Here is a 27856-nt window from a genome sequence, read left to right as displayed (position 1 = left end):
CAGAGAGAACAGAATGAATGTAATTGATACAGAATTCCTCAAAACAATATAAAGAAATACCTAGCAGCATGTTAAAAAACCCTCATCATGTAAGTTGGGACCTTCTCCAATGCATTAAACACATCTCCTACATGATCTGAAGAAAAATTTATCTACAGCACAATTAAATGAAACTGGAACATGTATTGCATTAATAAGTACAGCTGACTCTTGAACAGCACAGGTATTAGGGGCACTGACCCTCTGTGCAACTAAAAGTCTGCATGTAACTGTACAGTCAACCCTACACACCCACTATTCTGCACCTGCAGGACTCAATCAACCACAGACTATGTAGTGCTATAGTACATCTTGATTGGAAAAGATTCAAGTACAAGTAGACCCACACAGTTTAAACCGGTGATTGTTCAAGGGTCAGCTGCACTCTTCATGGTTAAAGGAATACTCTTATACTAAAAGTGAAAAAACAGCATGCTTAAAAGTGCATCTTTAGGAGTGTGGAAATATGAAGGAATAGAACAGGAGGTGATGTATTATCTACAGACATTCAAACGTAACCTTTAAATCTCACTTTAAAAACGTAACAAGTGCTACTTTATTAACTTAAGAAAAATACCTTCCATCTTTCATTACTATTAAAAGTAATTTTCACACAACTTAACTTTACAAAAAATGTAGTTTGCTGGTCTTTTCTAAAAGTTGTACTGCAGCAACGGGCAGAAATTTACTATATACTGATGCCATTAGGTTTTAAATACCAATAGATTAAAATACTATAAATGTACTAAATAAAGCTGACCTAAGTCCTAAGTGGAAAATGTTAGCTGTACATTTCTCAACATTAACTAATTAAATGACTAACCTTGTAAGGCAGGAATGGCAAATAGGTTTAGTCTTACATGCTAACAAATGGTTTTATTTCTTAAAGCACTGCATTAAGAATTCTGGGCTATGCTCCATTAGAAAGATGCTATGATTCACACTATAAACAGACTAAGAAAAAATGTTTTTGAGAATTCTAATGCACATTTGTCATCCCTGTCATTAAGTCTCACAAAAGATACTGATTTCACCTATTGGCACCTGAGTTCTAAATAATTTATTACAGTGAAAGATTTGAAGGCGTGTTGATTTTTCTCACTCCTTGGTATGACAATCTACTTTAAACCTTTTAAATCTATCCAAATTTCCACAATTAACCAACTATATACCTGGCATGCCGGTAGCAAGACCCTGACCAAAAGCCAAAGTTGGATTTGCTGCTGCAAGTGATTCAGCTTGCTGCCCTTGCTGGCCCTGATTGGGAGTAAGAGGGCGCTGACCTGCCCCAGCACGGAGAACCTACAAAGGACAAATGATTTCCTTAGAAACGATATTAGAAAATAACAAATTAATTTATCTTAGACAACTTTATATTGCAGATAGCCTTTGGGTAGTCTTTGAACTTATTTACATTCAAAGAAATGTCAGTTTACCATTAAAAAGTACAAACTATGTAATTCAAGAACATAATCTATTAAGCAACATGGAGATTTTAGAAGGTCTTCACAAAAAATTATTTCTAGTATTTGTGCTTTTTAACTTACCAAAGTAGCATTAAAATGAGAGAGATATTTGGGGGGAAGGGCAAAATTTCAGATGAAGAAAAAAGTTTAAATTTTGTTATTTTCTAAGACTGAAAACTATAAATTAAACATGACTCAATTAGTCTCTTACAAGACTGTGATGCAGAGTGAAAACTTCAACTTTAACCAGGTTTTTAGGATTTAGAAGCTTTAATAAAGTGAGCAAAAAGCTGCTTTTTACTGTAAAATCTTAGCATGAAAATAAGAAGAAAGATTTCATTAAAAAATGTGAAAACTCTTAAGAATGGTCAAACTTTACTACTTCATAATACACAGCTCTTCCTGCAGTGATAATAAACAACCATGATACACATTAATTTCACAAAGGTAAATACTTCAACAGTTCAGGACAAGGGGGATTCATCTCAAGTCCAACCATGTAAGCAAGCATCATGCCACAAGTATGGATAATGTTTAGGCAAACTGATTTTTTTTATTTAGCTGAAGAAGACAGATTTTAAGAGTATTAAATGGTGCTATGGCATAATCTACAAGGACTGAGTCAAAGGACAGCTTTAACAGAACATCAACATAGTTTAAAAAGAAAATTCAACTGCCAAGTAACAAACACTATACTTGTCATTAAGTTGCTTCTTTGGTATAAGTATGATAAATTTGACAACCAGAATTCTAGTATTTTTATCAGAATTTTTCTTGACATTTACTTACAAAAATAGCTTCAGGAAAGCAGAAACCAGGAAAAAATCTTCAAGATAAACATTTTCTGTTTTAAGAAATTAAATCTAACCTTTACTGAAAATATTTCCTCTTTGCTTGCTTAAACACAAAGTAACCTCCTTTTTCTGGTCAGAAATATATAAAGTTAACATTTGAAACAGTAATTTCAATACCCAGAAGAAAATGAACTGACAATCACTTTAATAGAAACACTGTGAGTACACTTTAAGAAGTGAAGAAAAAATTAAAAACTGTTAAGAGATTTCAGGACAGTTTCAAAAATGGAAATGTAGAAGTGGAATACAACCAAATATTCAAATTCATATAATTACAACTAGAGGGGAAAAAAACCCCGTATTACTTGTGTATTAACTATATGATAGGTACTGTGCTAAACACACTGGGAAAAATAAACAGAGAAAAAACACAGATCTTGAATGCAAGGGGCTCATACAACTTCAAAGATTCTTTATAAAGTTTTATTTAATGAAGGCAAGCCTACACTATACCTGTTGCTGTCCAGGCTGAGCTTGTGATGCTGCTTGTTGATTTGCCGTGTTGTTTGCCGCAGCTGCAGCTTGTTGCTGAAATAAATTGGCTGGATACACCCCCCACGGAACACCATAATACTGAGGTGGAACCACTGCCGGACCTAAACCCCACATCCCGCCCCCCCAAAAAAATTAAAAAAAAAGTCACTACATTTTATAGAATAAGGTTGGTCAGTTACCATTAGATCATAAAAAAGGAACAGTGTATAAGACTTAAGAGTAGATGTCCTTACAATCCTATATCCACATGGAATTGCTTTCCCCTTTCACAATTCTACTAGAGACAAAGTCTACTAAGGCATGGATTATTAAAAAAAGAAAGTATTCAGAGGTGACAGCAGTGGTATTAATGAACAGATATGGAACTAAACTCAAGAGGGACAAATGAACTGACAGGACACTTAATCACCTTTTCAACATCTACTGAATACTAGTTTATGCACTTGACACTGGCAAACAGGAACATTAGACAACATAAAGATTTCCTATATTCAATTCATCACTCTTTTTAAAAAGGAATTTTTTTAACTGAAAACATTTTTGGCTTTTAATTTGTAAACTATAACAAAAACCTAGGGAACATTTTGGTACTAAGCTTGCTAAAAGTATATTTTATTTGTAAACAGAATTTTAAAATATTTTTCATATCTGAAACAAAATTAGTTACAATTCTCACAAAGCAATTGAAAATCAGATAAAAATAAATGAAACAGTGCTTATGTGAATAGGAAACTGGAACCAGTGAGTTAAAACAAGAACGAACTATATAATATAATCATAAAGGGATACAGACATAAGAAAGCAACCCAGGAAAAACAGAGTAAATTCTTGCTCTATCTACTTTATCCAAGATAAAATTTAATTTCTGGTCAGTATGTAGTATCACACAAAATAAGACTTACCATTAATTTAATAATTAACATGTCATGTTTCCTGGCTGATAAAACAAATATGTCCTAAATTCCACTGATATGATTTTAGTGTATCTGGTGGTGGTGATGGTGTAGTCACTAAGTTGTGTCCGACTCTTGAGACCCCATATACTGTAGCCTGCCAGGCTTCTCTGTCCATAGGACCTTCCCAACCCAGGAACTGAATCTGGGTCTCCTGCATTGGAGGCAGATTCTTTACCAACTGAGCTATGAGGGAAGCATTACATATTAGTGTATCTAACACGTATTTTAGAAAGTCAAACTCTTGGTTTCACTCTGTTTTAGAAGAAAATAAAGCCCAGTGTAACTGAACCACTAACATGAAAAGCTTCAGAAAAAAAAAAAAAATTCTATAGACAGTTTAAACAAAATCTACAATAAAGACTCTTAAAACGTAAGAAAAGGGTTTATGAAGAAAGGATACACTGTCACAACAAAACAAAAGAATCAGACATCCAGCTAGAACTTCTCTGTCCAAAAGTAGACAGAAGTCACCTGTGGCTATACAGTTGAAAGTTGAATAGCCTGAACTGAGATGTGTTCTAAGTACGTAATACATACTTACTATGGGGATTTTGAAGACTTAGCATTAAAAAAAAGGTATCTATCAATAAAAATTATCAATAATCAATAGTTAAACAGATCACTGAAATTAAGTTCATGTTTATTACTTTTATAATATGGTTACTAGATGGGAAAAAAAATCTAAGTTACAATCTGGCTCCTGTTCTATTTCTACTGGACAGTACTGATCTCAGAAAGTCTAAGTCAGTCCAGAATGCCAAGAATCCGTATCTCAAAACTAATGATCACTTAAAGTTGCATCTTTCAGGTTCCACAGATTCACAGATTAATGATTCTCTGTATTTAAGATATACCAGCACTTTACATATTAACATCCACTTAAATGGTACCAGGAAAGCTCACATCCTTATGGAATCACAGGCAGATCTACACCAAAAGTATTCATTGTGACAGGTTAGTTTCAGTTGGCTAACTAAGGGATCCAGCAGGAATTTGAAATTAACATTTCCCCCCCCACATCTTAAAATTCTTGTGTATTAAAAAAAAAAAAAAATCCACAGATACCTAAGAAACCCACAAATGCCTAAGAAAAAAATACCTGTTCTGCAGGCATGATAATAAATAACTACCAGAAGCGGATTTAACATTAATTGATCAGTGGTAATTCAGCGAGTTTATCACTGACAGCTTCAAGTTATGAAAAGTTAGTCAATCGACAGCTTCAAACAAGGAAACACACTTCCATGGTTGATATCTCCCTGCTCCTGTCTTGGTAACCAACATAAATCATGCTTAAGACCAATTCATTCCTGTCTCTATAACTGACTCAATGTAAACCAACTTCTCCCTCTAAACCCTAGACAACAAATCACTTTATTCAATAATGTGCCAAACCAGTACACAAGTCTTCCTTACTTAAACAGGAAATACAATTTGGTTTTAAAAAAAATAAAAAGGTTTTTTTCCAGCTTTAGTGCAATACAATTGACACATGACACTGTATACTTTTGCTTTTTAGTCCAGATTTTGACTGGTAGTTATCAGGCTTTGACATTTACTAATATATTCTTTCCAACTCAATCCCACCTTTTCATCCCTCAGCTTGCCTGTTTATTCTGATATTGCTAATTAAACTTTACTTTTTAGATACTCATTTACTCAAGACTGAACCTCTTTACTTTGTGTTATTCCTGACCTGGGTGTTTACTATTCCTGACCTAGGGGTAGCTGCGATAGAGACTCCTGTGAGTGTCCAGCTTATTTTCTGAGAAGTAACTTTATTTGCATTGTCTCTGTGGGTAAATGGGATCAGTTACAAGAATAAAGATTTACTAATGTAAAATTTTTGAAACTATAAAACTAAAATGTAAACCAACTATGCACAGGAGGAAAAGAGTTACTACACTTAGGTTTTCTCCTGCAGCTTTACAGTTGAAAAATAAACTAATTCTGCAAACTTCATTTCATTCTGGATATATGTTTCACTTTTCACTAGGAACTTCAAATTGCCCCAACATACCAAAGTAAAGCTTACCCCCAAATTAAAACTAAATCCAGAACAAGAAACAAGTATGAACAGTAAGTTACCTGCTAATGTAGCTGCTGCAGCCAATCCTGCTGCAGTATACGGATCAGTCCCTGGAGGAGCAGCACTAATAATATATGGATTTGGCACAAATGCAGCTGGAGCAAGGCCTGCTGAAAATACACCAGCTGTATTTGAAAGAGAGAGAAATAATAAAAACATATGCATGATTTTCTTCATTGGGAAAAAAAATTCTATTCTGAAATTGGGGTTGGGGAGGAGAGAGTATATGCTAATTCTAACTCATACTACCTAAGTGACTTTGCGCATGTGACGCAACCTGGTTCTAAGGTTCTTCATGTATAAAACAGGTATATAATCAGTAATTTCTGTTCAAATTAAATATAAATGACTGTATACTATTAGCACATAACAGGCACACAATAAATGTTCAGAGCAGTTAGAACTACTATCGTTCAATAGTGGTTTTTCATTCAATCTTTATTGAGTCAACTATGAGCTAGGGATTAAACACTGAGGAGGACAGATATGATCTGCCCTCACAAATCACAATCTAGTCAGAAAAACAAGTAGAATACAGTGTAAGTGCTGCGAGCACAGAGAGACAGGATATCAAAGAAGCTTTTGGTAGGATGGTATGGAGTTGTGGTTAAGATAAAACTGCAGCCATAATCAGAATGAAGACTCATGAAGAGCTTCCTGGGTCATGTTAAGCAGTTGGGACTTTACTCCGAAAGTAAAAGGAAAACAGAATAAACCCACTTCTGAGTCTAATATATGCCAATATAGATATGGTGAATTTAACTCAGATGACCATTATATCTACTACTGCGGGCAGGATTCCCTCAGAAGAAATGGAGTAGCCATCATGGTCAACAAAAGAGTCCGAAATGCAGTACTTGGATACAATCTCAAAAATGACAGAATGATCTCTGTTCGTCTCCAAGGCAAACCGTTCAATATCACAGTTATCCAAGTCTATGCCCCAACCAGTAATGCTGAAGAAGCAGAAGTTGAACGGTTTTATGAAGACCTACAAAACCTTTAGAACTAACACCCAAAAAAGATGTCCTTTTCATTATAGGGGACTGGAATGCAAAAGTAGGAAGTCAAGAAACACCTGGAGTAACAGGCAAATTTGGCCTTGAAATATGGAATGAAGCAGGGCAAAGACTAATAGAGTTTTGCCAAGAAAATGCTCTGGTCAAAGCAAACACCCTCTTCCAACAACACAAGAGAAGACTGTGCACATGGACATCACCAGATGGTCAACTCCGAAATCAGATTGATTATATTCTTTGCAGCCAAAATGGAGAAGCTCTATACAGTCAACAAAAACAAGACTGGAAGCTGACTGTGGCTCAGATCATGAAGTCCTTACTACCAAATTCAGACTTAAATTGAAGAAAGTAGGGAAAACCGCTAGACCATTCAGGTATGACCTGAATCAAATCCCTTATGATTATACTGTGGAAGTGAGAAATAGATTTAAGGGCCTAGATGTGATAGAGTGCCTGATGAACTATGGAATGAGGTTCGTGACATGGTACAGGAGACAGGGATCAAGATCATCCCCATGGAAAAGAAATGCAAAAAAGCAAAATGACTGTCTGGGGAGGCCTTACAAAGAGCTGTGAAAAGAAGAGAGGCGAAAAGCAAAGGAGAAAAGGAAAGATATAAGCATCTGATTGCAGAGTTCCAAAGAAGAGCAAGAAGAGTTAAGAAAGCCTTCTTCAGCGATCAGTGCAAAGAAATAGAGGAAAACAACAGAATGGGATAGACTACAAATCTCTTCAAGAAAATTAGAGATACCAAGGGAACATTCCATGCAAAGATGGGCTCGATAAAGGACAGAAATGGTATGGACCTAACAGAAGCAGAAGATATTAAGAAGAGGTGGTAAGAATACACGGAAGAACTGTACAAAAAAGATCTTCACGAAAAAAAAATTTAAAAAAAAAAAAAAAAAAAGATCTTCACGACCCAGATAATCATGATGTGATCACTCATCTAGAGCCGGACATCTCGGAATGTGAAGTCAAGTCGGCCTTAGAAAGCATCACTAGGAACAAAGCTAGTGGAGGTGATGGAATTCCAGTGGAGCTGTTTCAAATCCTGAAAGATGATGCTGTGAAAGTGCTGCACTTAATATGCCAGCAAATTTGGAAAACTCAGCAGTGGCCACAGGACTGGAAAAGGTCAGTTTTCATTCCAATTCCAAAGAAAGGCAATGCCAAAGAATGCTCAAACTACCACACAATTGCACTCATCTCACATGCTAGTAAAGTAAATGCTCAAAATTCTCCAAGCCAGGCTTAAGCAATACGTAAACCGCGAACTCCCTGATGTTTAAGGTGGTTTTAGAAAAGGCAGAAGAACCAGAGATCAAATTGACAACATCCGCTGGATCATGGAAAAAGCAAGAGAGTTCCAGAAAAACATCTATTACTGCTTTATTGACTATTCCAAAGCCTTTGACTGTGTGGATGACAATAAACTGGAAAATTCTGAAAGAGATGGCAATACCAGACCACCTAACCTGCCTCTTGAGATATCTGTATGCAGGTCAGGAAGCAACAGTTAGAACTGGACGTTGAACAACAGACTGGTTCCAAATAGGAAAAGGAGTACGTCAAGGCTGTATATTGTCACCCTGCTTATTTAACTTCTATGCAGAGTACATCATGAGAAACGCTGGACTGGAAGAAACACAAGCTGGAAGAAACACAAGCTGGAATCAAGATTACCGGGAGAAATATCAATAACCTCAGATATGCAGATGACACCACCCTTATGGCAGAAAGTGAAGAGGAACTAAAAAGCCTCTTGATGAAAGTGAAAGAGGAGAGCGAAAAAGTTGGCTTAAAGCTCAACATTCAGAAAACGAAGATTATGGCATCAGGTCCCATCACTTCATGGGAAATAGATGGGGAAACAGTGGAAACAATGTCAGACTTTATTTTTTGGGGCTCCAAAATCACTGCAGATGGTGACTGCAGCCATGAAATTAAAAGATGCTTACTCCTTGGAAGAAAAGTTATGACCAACCTAGATAGTACATTCAAAACCAGAGACATTACTTTGCTGACTAAGGTCTGTCTAGTCAAGGCTATGGTTTCTCCTGTGGTCATGTATGGATGTGAGAGTTGCACTGTGAAGAAGGCTGAGCGCCAAAGAATTGATGCTTTTGAACTGTCGTGTTGCAGAAGACTCTTGAGAGTCCCTTGGACTGCAAGGAGATCCAACCAGTCCATCCTGAAGGAGATCAGCCCTGGGATTTCTTTGGAAGGAATGATGCTAAAGCTGAAGCTCCAGTACTTCGGCCACCTCATGCGAAGAGTTGACTCATTGGAAAAGACTCTGATGCTGGGAGGGATTGGGGACAGGAGGAGAAGGGGACGACCGAGGATGAGATGGCTGCATGGTATCACCGACTCGATGGATGTGAGTCTGAGTGAACTCTGGGAGTTGGTGATGGACAGGGAGGCCTGGCGTGCTGCAATTCATGGGGTCGCAAAGAGTCAGAAACGACTGAGCGACTGAACTGAACTGAAAGGAGGCTAAGGAAGATTTATGCTAGAATTTCCTCTTCTGGAAAGTAAATGTGAAAAGTACAAGGTAGGAAATAGCTAAAGAGAACATGTTTAAAGTTAAAGGAGCTCAAAGAGGTTCAAGTTGAAAAAGATGGTAGGGGGTGGATATAGACATAAAAAGCAAGTGGACATAAAATAACTTTTATGGTTACTATATTATAGTGATTTTCACGTTCTAGACTGTGACGCACAATGTGAATATTATTTCTCATGAACCTAGCATCCACACACGCAAATGCCACAAACGGACACCTCAAAAAAATGTTATGAAATTTCAATGTACTCTAAACTAAACTGCCAATTTTAAGAAATAATGGCTACAACCTACAATAGCGATTTCATGCCCAGGCAACAGATGGCCATTTGAATAAAACAGAGGGTTCAATTAAATCCTTGCACTATTTAAAAGATCATTTGTTCAAAGTTGCATTCTTAGTTATGCCCTATATCAAAGGCTTTCAAGATTTCCCTCTAGTGCCTCTACTGTGATTCAGCTCAGTTCAGTTTGGTCACTCAGTCATGTCCGACTCTTTGCAACCCCGTGAACCACAGCATGCCAGGCCTCCTTGTCCATCACCAACGCCCGGAGTCCACCCAAACCCATGTCCATTGAGCTGGTAATGCCATCCAGCCATCTCATCCTCTGTCGTCCCCTTCTGCCCTCAATCTTTCCCAGCATCAGGGTCTTTGCAAATAAGTCAGCTCTTCACATCAGGTGGCCAAAGTATTGGAGTTTCACCTTCAGCATCAGTCCTTCCAGTGAACACCCAGGGCTGATCTCCTTTACAATGGACTGGTTGGATCTCCCTGCAGTCCAAGGGACTCTCAAGAGTCTTCTCCAACACCACAGTTCAAAAGCATCAATTCTTCGGCGATCAGCTTTCTTCACAGTCCAACTCTCACATCCACACATGACTACTGGAAAAACCATAGCCTTGACTAGACGGACCTTTGTTGACAAAGTGATGTTTCTGCTTTTTAATATGCTATCTAGGTTGGTCATAACTTTCCTTCCAAGGAGTAAGCGTCTTTTAATTTCATGGCTGCAATCACCATCTGCAGTGACTTTGGAGCCCCCCAAAATAAAGTCAGCCAGTCTCCACTGTTTCCCCATTTTTCCCCATGAAGTGATGGGACCGGATGCCATGATCTTCGTTTTCTGAATGTTGAGCTTTAAGCCAACTTTTTCACTCTCCGCTTTCACTTTCATCAAAAGGCCCTTTAGTTCTTCTTCATTTTCTGCCATAAGGGTGGTGTCATCTGCATATCTGAGGTTATTGATATTTCTCCCGGCAATCTTGATTCCAGCTTGTGCTTCATCCAGCCCAGCGTTTCTCATGATGTACTCTGCATAGAAGTTAAATAAGAAGAGTGACAATATATAGCCTTGACGTACTTCTTTTCCTATTTGGAACCAGTCTGTTGTTCCATGTCCAGTTGTAACTGTTGCTTCCTGACCTGCATATAGGTTTCTCAAGAGGCAGGTCAGGTGCTCGGGTATTCCCATCTCTTTCAGAATTTTCCAGTTTATTGTGATCCACATATTCAAAGACTTCGGCACAGTCAGCAAAGCAGTAATAGATGTTTTCTGGAACTCTCTTGCCTTTTCGATGATCATGACAAGAATAAAGATGTTTTGATATACATGTTCTACTCCTGTAACTACAAATTGAAAAGTCAGGACCTAACTTTATATTCTATATTTTTATGATTAAAAGACTGCTTTTAAAAACTCAAAATACTATTAATATTTAAGTATATAAAGTGGAATGCCAAAGTCTTCATGTAACCTTAATGACCATTAGTTTATAGCCTTCTCAATTTTCTTTTTTGACTCCAGAAATGATTTTAATATAGCTCTCTCCATATTTGTACTACAAAGCTGACAAAAAGCAGGAAGGTTTCAAATATTTGAAAAGGAAGGAATTAGTTTGACCTATGGATTTATTAGGGCTTCCTAGGTGGTGCCAGTGGTATAGAACCCCCCTGCCAATGCAGGAATAGTAGGAGATGTGGGTTTGATAGATCCCCTGGAGGAGGGAATGGCGACCCACTCCAGCATTCTTGCCTGGAGAATCCCATGGACAAAGGAGCCTGGTGACCTATGGTCCATAAGGTTACAAAGAGTCAGACATGGCTGAAAGCAACTTAGCACAATGTATATATACTGAAACTTAGGCTAAAAAAGGGAAAACTGATTTTAAGCTCACATGATTCACTTAGAAATATTTACAACATATGAGGTCTCAAGCCATATGTTTGTGTGTGTTCCTGTTGTTTAGTCACTAAGTCATGTTTGACTCTTCTGCGACCCCATGACTGTAATCCGCCAAGCTCCTCTGTCCGTGGATTTCCCAGGCAAGAATACTGCAGTGGGTTGCCATTTCCTTCTCCAGAAGATCTTCACCCACCTAGGGACGGAACCTGCATCTCCTGCACTATAGGCAGATTCTTTATTGCTGAGCCACAGGGAAGCCTATTATGAGTGTGTACACATAAATGCCTATGTTTGCATGTATACACATACATGTGTTTGAATCTGTTTATATATGCATACATATAAATACATGCCCGTCTAAATTTTTAAATGAATATTGGTATGTTTTATATTATAGGGTATAACAGTACATTAATATGCTTTTCTCACTTGCCAGTTAAACACAGATCCCTTTCCATGTCAAGGGATACCTATTTATTTTTGTGTGTGTGTGTGTGTGTGTAGGGGGCTGCTGCATGCCACCTGGCTTGCAGGATCGTTTCTCATAACCAGGGATTGAACTCTGGCCCTTGGCAGTGAAAGCGAGCATCCTAACCACTAGACAGCTGGAGAATTTCCTAGTAATATTTATAGCTACAGAGTTCTGGATCCCACTACGTAAAAGGAACATGATTTAACTCATCTACTACAGATATACAGATGATTCACTTATTGCTATTAATAATGCTATTATTAAGTATACTATATTATCATCATATCCTTATGAAAATTCACTTAAATGGACAACCATATGTATTTCATCTCAATCCGCCTGTCCAAATTACCCTCCAGGAAAGTTTTACCAATTTACACTACTGCCACGAATATACAAGAATACCACCTACACTCAGATGAAATAAGGTATTATCGCATTTTTTAAAACTTGACAAAGTGAGAAGTAAAATAAAGTATTAAAATTTGTTGGTTTTAATCCATGGTTCTTTGGCTATCAAAGAGAAACTATATCAAAACTTGTATACTTTTTTCATTAAAGTTCTTATCCATCGGGATATGACCCAATTATCTCCAAGTCATTCTCCAAAAATACTCTTTTGTAAAATTAATTTGCAATGTTAAGTTTAAAAGTCACACTACCCCTACACCCCAAACACACACCTTCACTTCCGAGTATTCTTGTTTACTGATCTAGTTATATATTTCTAAGCCAGTGCCACAATGTTTTAACCACTGAAGATAATAATTACTTTGAAATATGGCTAAGTCCATCTCTCACTTAGGTGTTCTATTAAGTTTCTGGTTTCACTTTTTTGAGATAAACATCAAAAGCAAAGTTTTAAGTTTCAAAAAAGAAAAAAGGTCCTGTTGGGATTCCAATCAATATATTAAATTCACAATTTTAGGAGAATTGACATCTTTAAGGTATTGAGTTTCCCCCAAAGGGCATGCATCCCCATTTATTCAAGCCTTCAGAAAAAGCCTTGCACTAGTTTAGTTACTCCTTACTCCATCCCACATCCTGATTACTATGTGTAACTTTTCACTGTTCTGAGAGATTTCCTAAGTTTTATCTTCTGGTCTATTTCCTCCTAGATGATAGCTAGTTAATTATGCAGTCCACCTCATGTGTGTTTTTATTAATATAAATTTATTTATTTTAATTGGAGGCTAATTACTTTATAATATTGTATTGGTTTTGCCATACATCAACCAAGGGTGTACACGTGTTGAATCCGCCACGGGTATACACGTGTTCCTCATCCTGAACTGACCCCCCCACCTCCCTCCCCGAACCATCTAGGTCATCCCAGTGCACCATCCCCGAGCATCCTGTATCACGCATCAAACCTGAACTGGCGATCCATTTCACATATGATATTATACATGTTTCAATGCAATTCTCCCAAATCATCCCACCCTCTCCCTCTCCCACAGAGTCCAAGACTGTTCTATACATCTGTGTCTTTTGCTGTCACGCTAACAGGGTTATTGTTACCATCTTTCTAAATTCCATATATATGCGTTAGTATACTGTATTGACGAGTGTGACACGACTGAAGCAACTTAGCAGCAGCAGCATACCATATTGGTATTTTTCTTTCTGGCTTACTTCACTCTGTATAATAGGCTACAATTTCATCCACCTCATTAGAACTGATTCAAATGTATTCTTTTTAATGGCTGAGTAATACTCCATTGTATATATGTACCACAGCTTTCTTATCCATTCCTCTGCTGATGGACATCTAGGTTGCTTTCATGTCCTGGCTATTATAAACAGTGCTGCGATGAACACTGGGGCACATGTGTCTCTTTCAAGTCAGGTTTCCTCAGTGTGTATGCCCAGCAGTGGGATTGCTGGGTCATAAGGCAATTCTATTTCCAGTTTTTTAGGGAATCTCTACACTGTTCTCCATAGTGACTGTACTAGTTTGCATTCCCAACAGTGTAAGAGGGTTCCCTTTTCTCCACACCCTCTCCAGCATTTATTGCTTGTAGACTTTCGGATAGCAGCCATTCTGACTGGCATCAAATGGTACCTCATTGTGGTTTTGATTTGCATTTCTCTGATAATGAGTAATGTTGAGCATATTTTTATGTGATTGTTAGCCATTTGTATGTCTTCTTTGGAGAAATGTCTGTTTAGTTCTTTGGCCCATTTTTTTATTGGGTTGTTCATTTTTCTGGAATTGAGCTGCAGGAGTTGCTTGTATATTTTTGAGGTTAATTCTTTGTCAGTTGCTTCATTTGCTATTATTTTCTCCCATTCTGAAGGCTGTCTTTTCACCTTGCTTATAGTTTCCTTTGTTGTGCAGAAGCTTTTAATTTTAACTAGGTCCTATTCGTTAATTTTTGCTTTTATTTCCAGTATTCCGAGAGGTGGGTCATAGAGGATCCAGCTGTGATTTATGTCGAAGAGTGTTTGCCTATGTTCTCCTCTAGGAGTTTTATAGTTTCTGGTCTTATCTTTAGATCTTTAACCCATTGTGACTTTATTTTTGTGTGTGGTGTTAAAAAGTGTTCTAGTTTCATTCTTTTACAAGTGGTTGACCAGTTTTCCCAGCACCACTTGTTAAAGAGATTGTCTTTAATCCATTGTATATTCTTGCCTCCTTTGTCAAAGATAAGGTATCCATAGGTGCATGTATTTATCTCTGGGCTTTCTATTTTGTTCCATTGATCTATATTTCTGTCTTTGTGCCAGTACCATATTGTCTTGATGACTGTGGCTTTGTAGTAGAGCCTGTCAGGCAGGTTGATTCCTCCAGTTCCACTCTTCTTTCTCAAGATCGCTTTGGCTATTCGAGGTTTTTTGTATTTCCATACAAACTGTGAAATTATTTGTTCTAGTTCTGTGAAAAATACCATTGGTAGCTTGATAGGGATTCCATTGAATCTATAGACTGCTTTGTGTAGTATACTCATTTTCACTATATTGAATCTTCCTATCCATGAACACGGTGTATTTCTCTATCTATTAGTGTCCTCTTTCTTTCACCAGTGTTTTATAGTTTTCTATATATAGGTCTTTAGTTTCTTTAGGTAGATATATTCCTAAGTATTTAATTCTTTTCATTGCAATGGTGAATGGAATTGTTTCCTTAATTTCTCTATTTTCTCATTATTAGTGTATAGGAATGCAAAGGATTTCTGTGTGTTGGTTTTATATCCTGCAACTTTACTATACTATATTCATTGATTAGCTCTAGTAATTTTCTGGTGGAGTCTTCAGGGTTTTCTATGTAGAGGATCATGTCATCTGCAAAGAGTGAAGAGTTTTACTTCTTCTTTTCCAATTTGTATTCATTTCTTTTTCTGCTGATTGCTGTGGCCAAAACTTCCAAATTATGTTGAGAAGTAGTGGTGAGAGTGGGCACCCTTGTCTTGTTCCTGACTTTAGGGGAAATGCTTTCAATTTTTCAGCATTGAGGATAATGTTTGCTGTGGGTTTGTCATATATAGCTTTTATTATGTTGAGGTATACTCCTTCTATTCCTGCCTTCTGGGTTTTTTTAAAATCATAAATGGATGTTGAATTTTGTCTAAGGCTTTCTCTGAATCTATTAAGATAATCATATGGCTTTTATTTTTCAATTTGTTAATGTGGTGTATTACACTGATTGATTTGTGGATATTGAAGAATCCTTGCATCCCTGGGATAAAGCCCACTTGGTCATGATGTATCTTTTTAATGTGTTGTTGGATTCTGACTGCTAGAATTTTGTTAAGGATTTCTGCATCTATGTTCATCAGTGATACTGGCCTGTAGTTTTCTTTTTTTGTGGCATCTTTGTCAGGTTTTGGTATTAGGGTGACAGTGGCCTCATAGAATGAGTTTGGAAGTTTACCTTCCTCTGCAATTTTCTTGAAGAGTTTGAGTAGGATAGTTGTTAGCTCTTCTCTAAATTTTTGGTAGAATTCAGCTGTGAAACTGTCTGGACCTGGACTTTTGTTTGCTAGAAGATTTCTGATTACAGTTTCAATTTCCATGCTTGTGATGGGTCTGTTAAGATTTTCTATTCCTTCCTGGTTCAGTTTTGGAAAGTTGTACTCTTCTAAGAATTTGTGCATTTCTTCCAAGTTGTCCATTTTATTGGCATATAATTGCTGATAGTCTCTTATGATCCTTTGTATTTTTGTGTTGTCTGTTGTGATCTCTCCATTGATATGATTTTTCTCCCTTTGTTTCTTGATGAGTCTGGCTAATGATCTGTCAATTTTATTTATCCTTTCAAAGAACCAGCTTTTGGCTTTGTTGATTTTTGCTGTGGTCTCTTTTGCATTTATTTCTGCCCTAGTTTTTAAGATTCTTTCCTTCTAACCCTGGGGTTCTTCATTTCTTCCTTTTCTAGTTGCTTTAGGTGTAGAGTTAGGTTGTTTGTTTGACTTTTTTTCTTGTTTCTTGAGGTATGCCTGTATTGCTATGTACCTTCCCCTTACAACCACTTTTACAGTGTCCCACAGGTTTTGGGTTGTTGTGTTTTCATTTGTTTCTATGCATATTTTAATTTTTTCTGTGATTTGTTGGTTATTGAGCAGCATGTTGTTCAGCCTCCATATGTTGGAATTTTTAATAGTTTTTCTCCTATAATTGAGATCTAATCTTACTGCATTGTGGTCAGAAAAGATGCTTAGAATGATTTCAATTTTTTTCTAATTTACCAAGGCTAGATTTATGACCCAGGATGTGATCTATCCTGGAGAAGGTTCTGTGTGCGCTTGAGAAAAAGGTGAAATTCACTGTTTGGGGGTGAAATGTCCTATAGACATCAATAAGGTCTAACTGGTCTATTGTATAAGTTTGTGTTTCCTTGTTAATTTCCTGTTTAGTTGATCTATCCATAGGTGTGAGTGGGGTATTAAAGTCTCCCACTATTATTGTGTTATTGTTAATTTCCTTTTTCATACTTGTTAGCATTTGTCTTACATACTGCGGTGCTCCTATGTTGGGTGGATATATATTTATAATTGCTGTAGCTTCTTCTTGGATTGATCCTTTGATCATTATGTTGTGTCCTCCTGTATCTCTTTTCACAGCCTTTGTTTTAAAGTCTATTTTATCTGATATGAGTACTGCTAATCCTGCTTTTGGTCTCTATTTGTGTGGAATATCTTTTTCCAGCCCTTCACTTTCAGTCTGTATGTGTCCCTTGTTTTGAGGTGGGTATGGCATCACGGACTCAATGGACGTTGAGTCTGAGTGAACTCCGTGAGATGGTGATGGACAGGGAGGCCTGGCGTGCTGCGATTCATGGGGTTGCAAAGAGTCAGACACGACTGAGTGACTGAACTGAACTGAACTGATCTTCTATAGAACATATATAGGGGTCTTGTTTTTCTATCCATTCAGCCAGTCTTTGTCTTTTGGTTGGGGAATTCAACTCATTTACACTTAAGGTAATTACTGATAAGTATGATCCCACTGCCATTTACGTTATTGTTTTGGGATTGAGTTCATACACCCTTTTTGTGTTTCCTGTCTAGAGAAGATCCTTCAGCATTTGTTGGAGAGCTGGTTTGGTGGTGGTGAATTCTCTCAGCTTTTGTTTGTATGTAAAGCTTTTGATTTCTCCTTCATATTTGAATGTTCTGGGCTGTAGGTTATTTTCTTTCATCACTTTAAGTATGTCCTGCCATTCCCTCCTGGCTCGAAGAGTTTCTATTGAAAGATCAGCTGTTATCCTTATGAGAAGCCCCTTGTGTGTTATTTGTTATTTTTCCCTTGCTGCTTTTAATATCTGTTCTTTGTGTTTGATCTTTTGTTAATTTGATTAATTAACAAAGGAGGAATATTTACTAGGGGCTGAGGAGGTAGGCGAGGGCGGCTACAACTGACGCATGCAGCGGCCTAAAGGAGCTACCCCACGTCTGAGGTCAGGTGCAGAAGCCAAGAGTACCAGGCTGCGATGGCGCAGGAACGGCCAACAAGAGCTACCCCACATCCGAACTCAGGGGCAGCGGCCAGGAGGAGCTATCCTGCATCCGAGATCAGGGGCAGTGGCCAAGAGTGCCAGGCTGCAACAGCACAGGAGCAGCTGAGAGGAGCTACCCTACATCCGAAGCCTGGGGCAGTGGCTGGGAGGAGCTACCCCACACCCGAGGCCTGAGGCGGCAGCCGGGAAGACCAACCCCACATCCGAGGAGCAACCCCACATCTAAGGAGCAGTGGCTGCGCAGGCGCAGGAGTGTCTAGAGAAGCTATTCCATGTTAAAGGTCAGGAGGGGTGGTGGTGAGGAGATATCCCTCATCCAAGGTAAGCAGCAGCGGTTATGCTTTGCTGGAACAGCCATGAACAGATACCTCACATCCACGGTAAGGGAAACACAAGTAAGATGGTAGGTGTTGCAAGAGGGCATCAGATGGCAGACACACTGAAACTATAATCACAGAAAACTAGTCAATCTAATCACATTAGGACCACAGCCTTGTCTAACTCAATGAAACTAAGCCATGCTTGTGGGACCACCCAAGACGAACAGGTCATGGTGGAGAGGTCTGACAGAATGTGGTCCACTGGAGAAGGGAATGGCAAACCACTTCAGTATGCTTCCCTTCAGGACCCCATGAACAGTATGAAAAGGAAAATTACAGGATACTGAAAGAGGAACTCCCCAGGTCAGTAGCTGCCCAATATGCTACTGGAGATCAGTGGAGAAATAACTCCAGAAAGAATGAAGGGATGGAGCAAAAGCGAAAACAATACCCAGTTGTGGATATGACTGGTGATAGAAGCAAGGTCCGATGCTGTAAAGAGCAATACTGCATGGGAACCTGGCATGTCAGGTTCACGAATCAAGGCAAACTGGAAGTGGTCAAACAGGAGATGGCAAGAGTGAACGTCGACATTCTAGGAATCAGCGAACTAAAATGGACTGGAATGGGTGAATTTAACTCCGATGGCCATTATATCTATTACTGCGGGCAGGAATCCCTCAGAAGAAATGGAGTAGCCATCGTGTTCAATGAAAGAGTCCAAAATGCAGTACTTGGATGCAATCTCAAAAACAACAGAATGATCTCTGTTCATTGCGAAGGCAAACCATTCAATATCACAGTAATCCAAGTCTATGTCCCTACCAGTAACGCTGAAGAAGCTGAAGTTGAACAGTTTTATGAAGATCTACAAGACCTTTTAGAACTAACACCCAAAAAAGATGTCCTTTTCATCATAGGGGACTGGAATGCAAAAGTAGGAAGAAACACAAGGATTAATGTGCGAATTTGGTCTTAATAATATGGAATGCAGCAGGGCAAAGACTAATAGAGTTCTGCCAAGAAAATGCACTGGTCAAAGCAAACACCCTCTTCCAACAACACAACAGAAGACTCTACACATGGACATCACCAGATGGTCAACTCTGAAATCAGATTGATTATATTCTTTGCAGCCAAAGATGGAGAAGCTCTCTACAGTCAACAAAAACTAGACGGGGAGCTGACTGTGGCTCAGATCATGAACTCCTTATTGCCAAATTCAGACTTAAATTGAAGAAAGCAGAGAAAACCACTAGACCATTCAAGTATGACCTAAATCAAATTCCTAATGATTATACAGTGGGAGTGAGAAATAGACTTAAGGGACTAGATGTGATAGATAGTGTGCCTGATGAACTATGGACAGAGGTTCGTGACACTGTAGAGGAGACAGGGATCAAGACCATCTCCATGGAAAAGAAATGCAAAAAAGCAAAATGGCTGTCTGTGCAGGCCTTACAAATAGCTGTGAAAAAAAGAGAAATGAAAAGCAAAGGAGAAAAGGAAAGATATAAGCATCTGGATGTAGAATTACAAAGAATAGCAAGAAGAGATAAGAAAGCCTTCCTCAGTAATCAATGCAAAGAAATAGAGGAAAACAACAGAATGGGAAAGACTAGAGGTCTCTTCAAGAAAATTAGAGATACCAAGGGAACATTCCATGCAAAGATGGGCTTGATAAAGGACAGAAATGGTATGGACCTAATAGAAGCAGAAGACATTAAGAAGAGGTGGCAAGAATACACGGAAGAACTGTACAAAAAAGATCTTCACGACAAAGATAACCATGATGGTGTGATCACTCACCTAGAGCCAAACATCCTGGAATGTGAAGTCAAGTGGGCCTTAGAAAGCATCACTAGGAACAAAGCTGGTGGAGGTGATGGAATTCCAGTGGAGCTGTTTCAAATCCTGAAAGATGATGCTGTGAAAGTGCTGCACTCAATATGCCAGCAAGTTTGGAAAACTCAGCAGTGGCCACAGGACTGGAAAAGGTCAGTTTTCATTCCAATCCCAAAGAAAGGCAATGCCAAAGAATGCTCAAACTACTGCACAATTGCACTCATCTCACATGCTAGTAAAGTAACGCTCAAAATTCTCCAAGCCAGGCTTCAGCAATATGTGAACCGTGAACTTCCAGATGTTCAAGCTGGTTTTAGAAAAGGCAGAAGAACCAGAGATCAAATTGCCAACATCCGCTGGATCATGGAAAAAGCAAGAGAGTTCCAGAAAACCATCTATTTCTGCTTTATTGACTATGCCAAAGCCTTTGACTGTGTGGATCACAATAAACTGTGGAAAATTCTGAAAGAGATGGGAATACCAGAGCACCTGACCTGCCTCTTGAGAAACCTATATGCAGGTCAGGAAGCAACAGTTAGAACTGGACGTGGAACAACAGACTGGTTCCAAATAGGAAAAGGAGTATGTCAAGGCTATATATTGTCACCTTGCTTATTTAACTTATATGCAGAGTACACCATGAGAAACGCTGGACTGGAAGCAGCACAAGCTGGAATCAAGATTGCCAGGAGAAATATCAATAACCTCAGATATGCAGATGACACCACCCTTATGGCAGAAAGTGAAGAGGAACTGAAAAGCCTCTTGATGAAAGTAAAAGTGGAGAGTGAAAAAGTTGGCTTAAAGCTCAACATTCAGAAAAGAAGATCATGGCATCTGGTCCCATCACTTCATGGGAAATAGATGGGTAAACAGTGGAAACAATGTCAGACTTTATTTTGGGGGGCTCCAAAATCACTGCAGATGGTGACGGCAGCCAAGAAATTAAAAGATGCTTACTCCTTGGAAGAAAAGTTATGACCAACCTAGACAGCATGTTGAAAAGCAGAGACATTACTTTGCCGACTAAGGTCCGTCTAGTCAAGGCTATGGTTTTTCCTGTGGTCATGTATGGATGTGAGAGTTGGACTGTGAAGAAAGCTGAGCGCCGAAGAATTGATGCTTTTGAACTGTGATGTTGGAGAAGACTCGAGAGTCCCTTGGACTGCAAGGAGATTCAACCAATCCATTCTGAAGGAGATCAGCCCTGGGATTTCATTAGAAGGAATGATGCTAAAGCTGAAAATTCCAGTACTTCGGCCACCTCATGCGAAGAGTTGACTCACTGGAAAAGACTCTGATGCTGGGAGGGATTGGGGGTAGGAGGAGAAGGGGACGACAGAGGATGAGATGGCTGGATGGCATCACCGACTCAATGGACGTGAGTTTGAGTGAACTCCGGAGATGGTGATGGACAGGGAGACCTGGCGTGTTACGATTCGTGGGGTTGCAGAGCCGGACACGACTGAGCAACTGAACTGAACTGAATTTGATTAATATGTGTCTTGCAGTGTTTTGCCTTGGGTTTTCCTGTTTGGCACTCTCTTGGTTTCTTGGACTTGGGTGATTATTTCCTTCCCCATTTTAGGCAAGTTTTCAACTATTATCTCCTCAAGTATTTTCTCATGGTCTTTCTGTTTTCTTCTTCTGGGACTCCTATGATTCGAATGTTGGGGCATTTAACATTGTCCCAGAAGTCTCTGTGATTGTCCTCATTCCTTTTAATTCGTTTTTCTTTTTTTCTAATTCATTTATTTCTACCATTCTATCTTCTACCTCACTAATCCTATCTTCTGCCTCTGTTACTCTACTGTTGGTTCCCTCCAGAGTGTTTTTGATATCACTTATTGCATTATTCATTATATATGGACTCTTTTTATTTCTTCTAGGTCCTTGTTAAACCTTTCTTGCATCTTTTCAATCCTGTCTCCAGGCTATTTATCTATGATTCCGTTTTGTTTTCAAGATTTTGGATCATTTTCACTATCATTATTTGGAATTCTTTATCAGGTAGATTCCCTATCTCTTCCTCTTTTGTTTTTCCTGTGGGCATTTATCTTGTTCCTTTACCTCCTGGGTATTCCTCTGTCTCTTCATCTTGTTTATATTGCTATGTTTGGGGTGGCCTTTCTGTATTCTGGCAGTTTGTGGAGTTTCCTTTATTGTGGAGTTTCTTCGCTGTGGGTGGGGTTGTACAGGTGGCTTGTCAAGGTTTCCTGGTTAGGGAAGCTTGTGTCAGTGTTCTGGTGGGTGGAGCTGGATTTCTTCTCTCTGGAGTGCAGTGAAGTGTCCAGTAATGAGTTTTAAGATGTCAATAGGTTTGGAGTGACTTTGGGCAGCCTGTATATTGAAGCTCAAGGCTATGTTCCTGTGTTGCTGGAGAATTTGCGTGGTATGTCTTGCTCTGGAATTTGTTGGCCCTTGGGTGGTGCTTGGTTTCAGTGTAGGTATGGAGGCGTTTGATGAGCTCCTGTCCATTAATGTTCCCTGGAGTCAGGAGTTCTCTGGTGTTCTGAGGATTTGGACTTAAGCCTTCTGCTTCTGGTTTTCAGTCTTATTTTTACGGTAGCCTCAAGACTTCTCCATCTATACAGCACCATTGATAAAAGATCTAGGTTAATGATGAGAAGTTTCTCCACAATGAGGGACACCCAGAGAGGTTCACAGAGTTACATGGAGAAGAGAAGAGGGAGGAGGGAGATAGAGGTGACCAGGATGAGATGAGGTGGAATCAAAAGAGGAGAGAGCAAGCTAGCCAATAATCACTTCCTTATGTGCTCTCCACAGTCTGGACCACTCACAGATGTTCACAGAGTTATACAGAGAAGAGAAGAGGGAGGAAGGAGACAGAGGTGGCCAGGAGGATACAGGGGGGAACCAAAAGGAGAGAGACAGATCCAGCCAGTAATCAGTTCCCTAAGTGTTCTCCACCGTCCAGCACACAAAAAGAGATTCACAGCATTGGGTAGAGAAGAGAGGGGGTAGGGAGGAGACACAGGCGACTTGGTGGAGAAGAAGGAGAGTCCAAAGGGGAAGAGAGCAGTCAAGCCAGTAATCTCACTCCCAAGTAAAAATGGTACTGAAGATTGGCTTCTTAAAGGTACAAAATTGATAACAAATACCAAAAAGCAAAGATTAAAAATCTAGAGTAGAGGCTGGATTTTTAAAAATACAATATTAAAGGAAAAAAAAGTCACAAAAATTATAAAATATATATATATGAAGTTTGCTTTAAAAAATAGGGTCCTTTTTTTTTTTGCAAAGTAATAGGTTATAAAAATGAAAATTAAAGGAGTAATAGGACTTAAAATTTTTAAAAATTAAGGAATGGTAGTAAAAATATATCTAGGACTTTCTCTGGTGGTGTTATGGGCAGTGTGTGGTCAATTCAGTTTCGGATAATTCCTTGATCCGGCTTAAATTTCTCAAAATCTATAGGCCCCTTCCTATGTAGTAGGTACTAACTACAGGGTTTTAATCTATTGCACCTGTCACTTCCAAGGAGGTTCCCTCTGTTTTAGCTTCTTCTGTTTGCTTGTCTCTTCAGTGTCTAATTTCCGCCGATACAAGGGGGTGGTGGCGGACACTTTTTTAGGTTCACTTGTTCAGTCGTGCTGTGGGGAGGGAGGAACACTGCAAACAACATGGGCGTGTGCTCGCAGTGACTCAGCCACACTGGGTTTGCCCCCACTCACAGCATGTGTGCTTTCCCCGTCTACACTGCTTAGGCTCTAGGTTGCTCTGCCAGGGAATGTCTGAGGCTGGCCCTGGGCTGCATGCACCTCCCAGGTCTAAGCCATTCATGTTCAGGCACTCAGGAATTCCTCAGAGGCGCAGATTCGGTAGGCCTGCATTTTGTGCCCTTCCGAGCTCCGAGCTACTCAGGTGACCAGGTGATTGGCAAGCGCGGTCACTGCGACTTATTGCCTCCCCCGTCCCTGCCACTCGGTTTTCTGGGTGTACAACCGGCACACTTATTCAGGAGGATGTTGCCCATCCACAATCCCAAGAAGTCTTGGTTAGCAACGAAGCCTGCTTCCAGTTTGGTAGATAATGCCTTTCTGGGGCCACAACTGCCCCGTTCTCACTCTGGCTGCCTGTCACCGGAGGGGGATGGTCTGCAGCCGGCTAGCTTTGCTCAGTCCTTTGTTCTGTGAGCGGGCCTGATGGTGTCTTAGGTTAGAGCTTTTCGCCTGGTAGCTATCCCACAGTCTGGTTTGCTATCCCAAGTTATTTCCCTCAGATTACCCTCAGCATTCAGGCTGGGTCCTTACTCTAAGCAATGCAGCTGCACCTCCCTGCCCAGCCCCCGCTTGCTAGTGGTGGGTGCAGGCATCTGCGCTGCTTCTCCACTTGGAAGAGTTACTGTTGAGCAGGTAATCTGTGAGTTTTAATTATTTATTTATTTTTCTCCCAGTTATGTTGCCCTCTGTGGTTCCAAGGCTCGCCACAGTGTCTCCTGGTGTTTGGAAACTTCTTTTATAAGACTCCCTTCCCGGAACGGAGTTCCGTCCCTACCTCTTTTGTCTTTTTATCTTTTATATTTTTTCCTACCTCTTTTCGAAGACAATGGGCTGCTTTTCTGGGTGCCTGATATCTTCTGCCGGCATTCGGAAGTTGTTTTGTGGAATTTACTCAGCGTTCAAATGTTCTTTTGATGAATTTGTGGGGGAGAAAGTAGTCTCCCCGTCCTATTCCTCCTCCATCTTAGACCCGCCTCCCCCCATGTGTTTTTATTTACAAGGTTCTGAAATGGTTTGTTTTCATATCACTATGACATTTTAAGACCTCTGATCTTTGATGACTTATGTACTTTATCTCTTAATATTCTAAACAAACATTTAAAAATTCTTTTCAGAACTTTAAAGTTCTCTTATTTCTACATCATGGGTATAAACTCTATTATATGACTACTCTTTGTTGTCTGCATTGTAATTTCTGTTTTAGATACTATATGAGAGATTCTCTTACATTTATTCATCCCAATTGATAAATACACACTTCAGGGTGAAGTCTCCAAATCAAGTCTTTATTAGTGGTTTGGGGATCTAACCCCCTCAACCCCAGTTCTGGGATGAGCAGGCCATTTTATTTATCCCTCTTGCAGCCCTCTGCAGGCATCATAGTTTATTTCCAGTTTACTCCTACGAATCACATCTCAATTTCCCACCCTACAGAACCCAGCCATTAAAACAACCCCATCTTTTTCTTTTCTCTTTCTCTCCCTCTTTTCAGTGTGGATGTACATTTTAAAACATAAAATATACTGTCTCTATCACCTCTTTCTGGTCCAGTCCATGGGACAAGTTTTACCCTACTACCTATTTTTGTATAAATTAGCTACGAATGATTTAAACATTTTTAAATGGTTGAAAATAGTAATTTGTAACAAATGAAAATTATACAAAATACAAGTAACAATGCCCACAGTAAAGTTGAAGAGAACACAGCTGTACTCATTTCTGTATTGTCTATGGCTGCCTTGTTCTCTAAGAGGAAGGTCAAGTAGTTGTGACAGAAAACATACGGCATGTAAAATTTTTAAATATTTGCTTTCTGGAACTTTACAGAAAAAAGTTTGTCAACCTCCATTCTAGAATATGCACTGTCGGCTATGGTAGTTACTACCATACACAGCTACTGAACATTTAGAGTGAGACTAGTCTAAAGTGAGATTTGCTGCAAGTGGGAATATGTACACTTAATTTCAAAAACTATATATAAAAAAGAATTTATTACTAACTTTTATATTTACTACATTTGAGATATCTTCAATATAATGGGATAAATAAAATATTATTCAAACTAATTTCACATACTTCTTTTTACTTTTTAAAATGTGGCTACTATAGAATTTTAAATTCTATGGAGCACATATTCCTATTGGTACAATGTCATGGTAGAGTTCTGACAAAACGTGGACAAAGAAAGATGAACTCCCCAGGTCGGTAGGTGCCCAATATGCTAGTGGAGATCCAGTGGGGAAATAACTCCAGAAACAATGAAGAGTCGGAGCCAAAGCAAAAACAATACCAAGTTGTGGATGTGACTGGTGATAGAAGTAAAGTCCGATGCTGTCAAGAGCAATACTGCATAGGAACCTGGAATGATAGGTCCATGAATCAAGGTAAATTAGAAGTGGTCAAACAGGAGATGGCAAGAATGAACATAGACAATTTAAGAAACAGTGAACTAAAATGGACTGGAATGGGTGAATTTAACTCAGATGACCATTATATCTACTACTGTGGGCAAGAATCCCTTGGAAGAAATGGAGTAGTCATCATAGTCAATAACAAAAGAGTCCGAAATGCAGTACTTTGATGTAATCTCAAAATGACAGAATGGACTATAAAGAAAGCTGAGTGCAGAAGAATTGATGCTTTTGAACTGTGGAGTTGGAGAAGACTCTTGAGAGTCCCTTGGACTGCAGGGATATCAAACCAGCCAATCCTAAAGGAAATCAGTCCTGAATACTCATTGGAAGGACTGATGCTGAAGCTCAAGTTCCAATACTTTGGCCACCTGATGCGAAGAACTGACTCATTGGAAAAGACACTAAAGCTGGGAAAGATTGAAGGCAGGAAGAGAAGGGCATGACAGAGGATGAGATGGTTGGATGGCATCAGGGACTCAATGGACATGAGTCTGAGTTAACTCCGGGAGCTGGTGATGGACAGGGAGACCTGGGTGCTGCAGTCCATGCGGTTGCAAAAAGTCAAACACAACTGAGAGACTGAACCGAACTGAATCTAAATAACTATCAGCCAGCTAAGAGATGACTCAGCAAACCTGGATAAAAGGACTAATGATCAACTCTTCTCTATTTAACAACAGAACAAAGATGGGATCCATTTTGGTAAGTTACGCTTTCTTGCAAATTTCCATTCAAGTTTTCAGATTTATTTGCATAGTTTCCCTGATTTCACAAAGAAGTTCTAACTTATGCCAAATCTTTTATAAGGTCAAATGTAATTGAAAATACTCCAAGGCATTAAAAAAAGAAACACTTTTAAACTATTTATAGAAAGCAAGTATATTGATATCAAAATCTAACCAAAAAATGGATATACACACACAGGCTAAATTTATTTATACGTTGACCAAAATCCTAAATAAAACATCAGCAAATTAAAAGAGCTCAATATTATATACAATTATTTTAAATTCTAAGAGCACAGGAATGATTCAGTTATTAGAAAACAGTATTAATAAAATTTAATAAACACTAAACAAGAGCTTTGTTCACAGTGATGATTTCTAAGGCCCACTTGATTCACACTCCAGGATGTCTGGCTCTAGGTGAGTGATCACACCATCATGATTATCTTGGTCGTGAAGATCTTTTTCGTACAGTTCTTCTGTGCATTCTTGCCACCTCTTTCTTAATATCTTCCGCTTCTGTTAGGTCCATACCATTTCTGTCCTTTATCGAGTCCATCTTTGCATGGAATGTTCCCTTGGTATCTCTAATTTTCTTGAAGAGACCTCTAGTCTTTCCCATTCTGTTGTTTTCCTCTATTTCTTTGCACTGATTGCTGAGGAAGGCTTTCTTATCTCTTCTTGCTATTCTTTGTAATTCTACATTCAAA

General features: G+C 39.0%; 1 protein-coding gene across 4 annotated transcripts in view; it reads right to left on the bottom strand.

The window, feature by feature from the left end:
• Window positions 1-27856, bottom strand: part of PUM2 (pumilio RNA binding family member 2) — a 121678-nt gene that overhangs the window by 48673 nt on the left and 45149 nt on the right. For all 4 annotated transcript variants that reach the window (XM_052647890.1, XM_052647891.1, XM_052647892.1 and 1 more), the window contains exons 8-10: window positions 5899-6024; window positions 2813-2955; window positions 1212-1341 (exon numbers count right to left, since the gene is read on the bottom strand). In XM_052647890.1, the coding sequence (XP_052503850.1) occupies window positions 1212-1341; window positions 2813-2955; window positions 5899-6024 (399 nt within the window). The remainder of the gene's footprint in view (window positions 1-1211; window positions 1342-2812; window positions 2956-5898; window positions 6025-27856) is intronic.

This window comes from Budorcas taxicolor, chromosome 11 (assembly GCF_023091745.1).
Source record: "Budorcas taxicolor isolate Tak-1 chromosome 11, Takin1.1, whole genome shotgun sequence".
Taxonomy (NCBI): Eukaryota; Metazoa; Chordata; class Mammalia; order Artiodactyla; family Bovidae; genus Budorcas; species Budorcas taxicolor.
The sequence above is the reverse complement of the archived record's forward strand: the minus strand, read 5'-3'. Positions and strand labels throughout refer to the sequence as shown.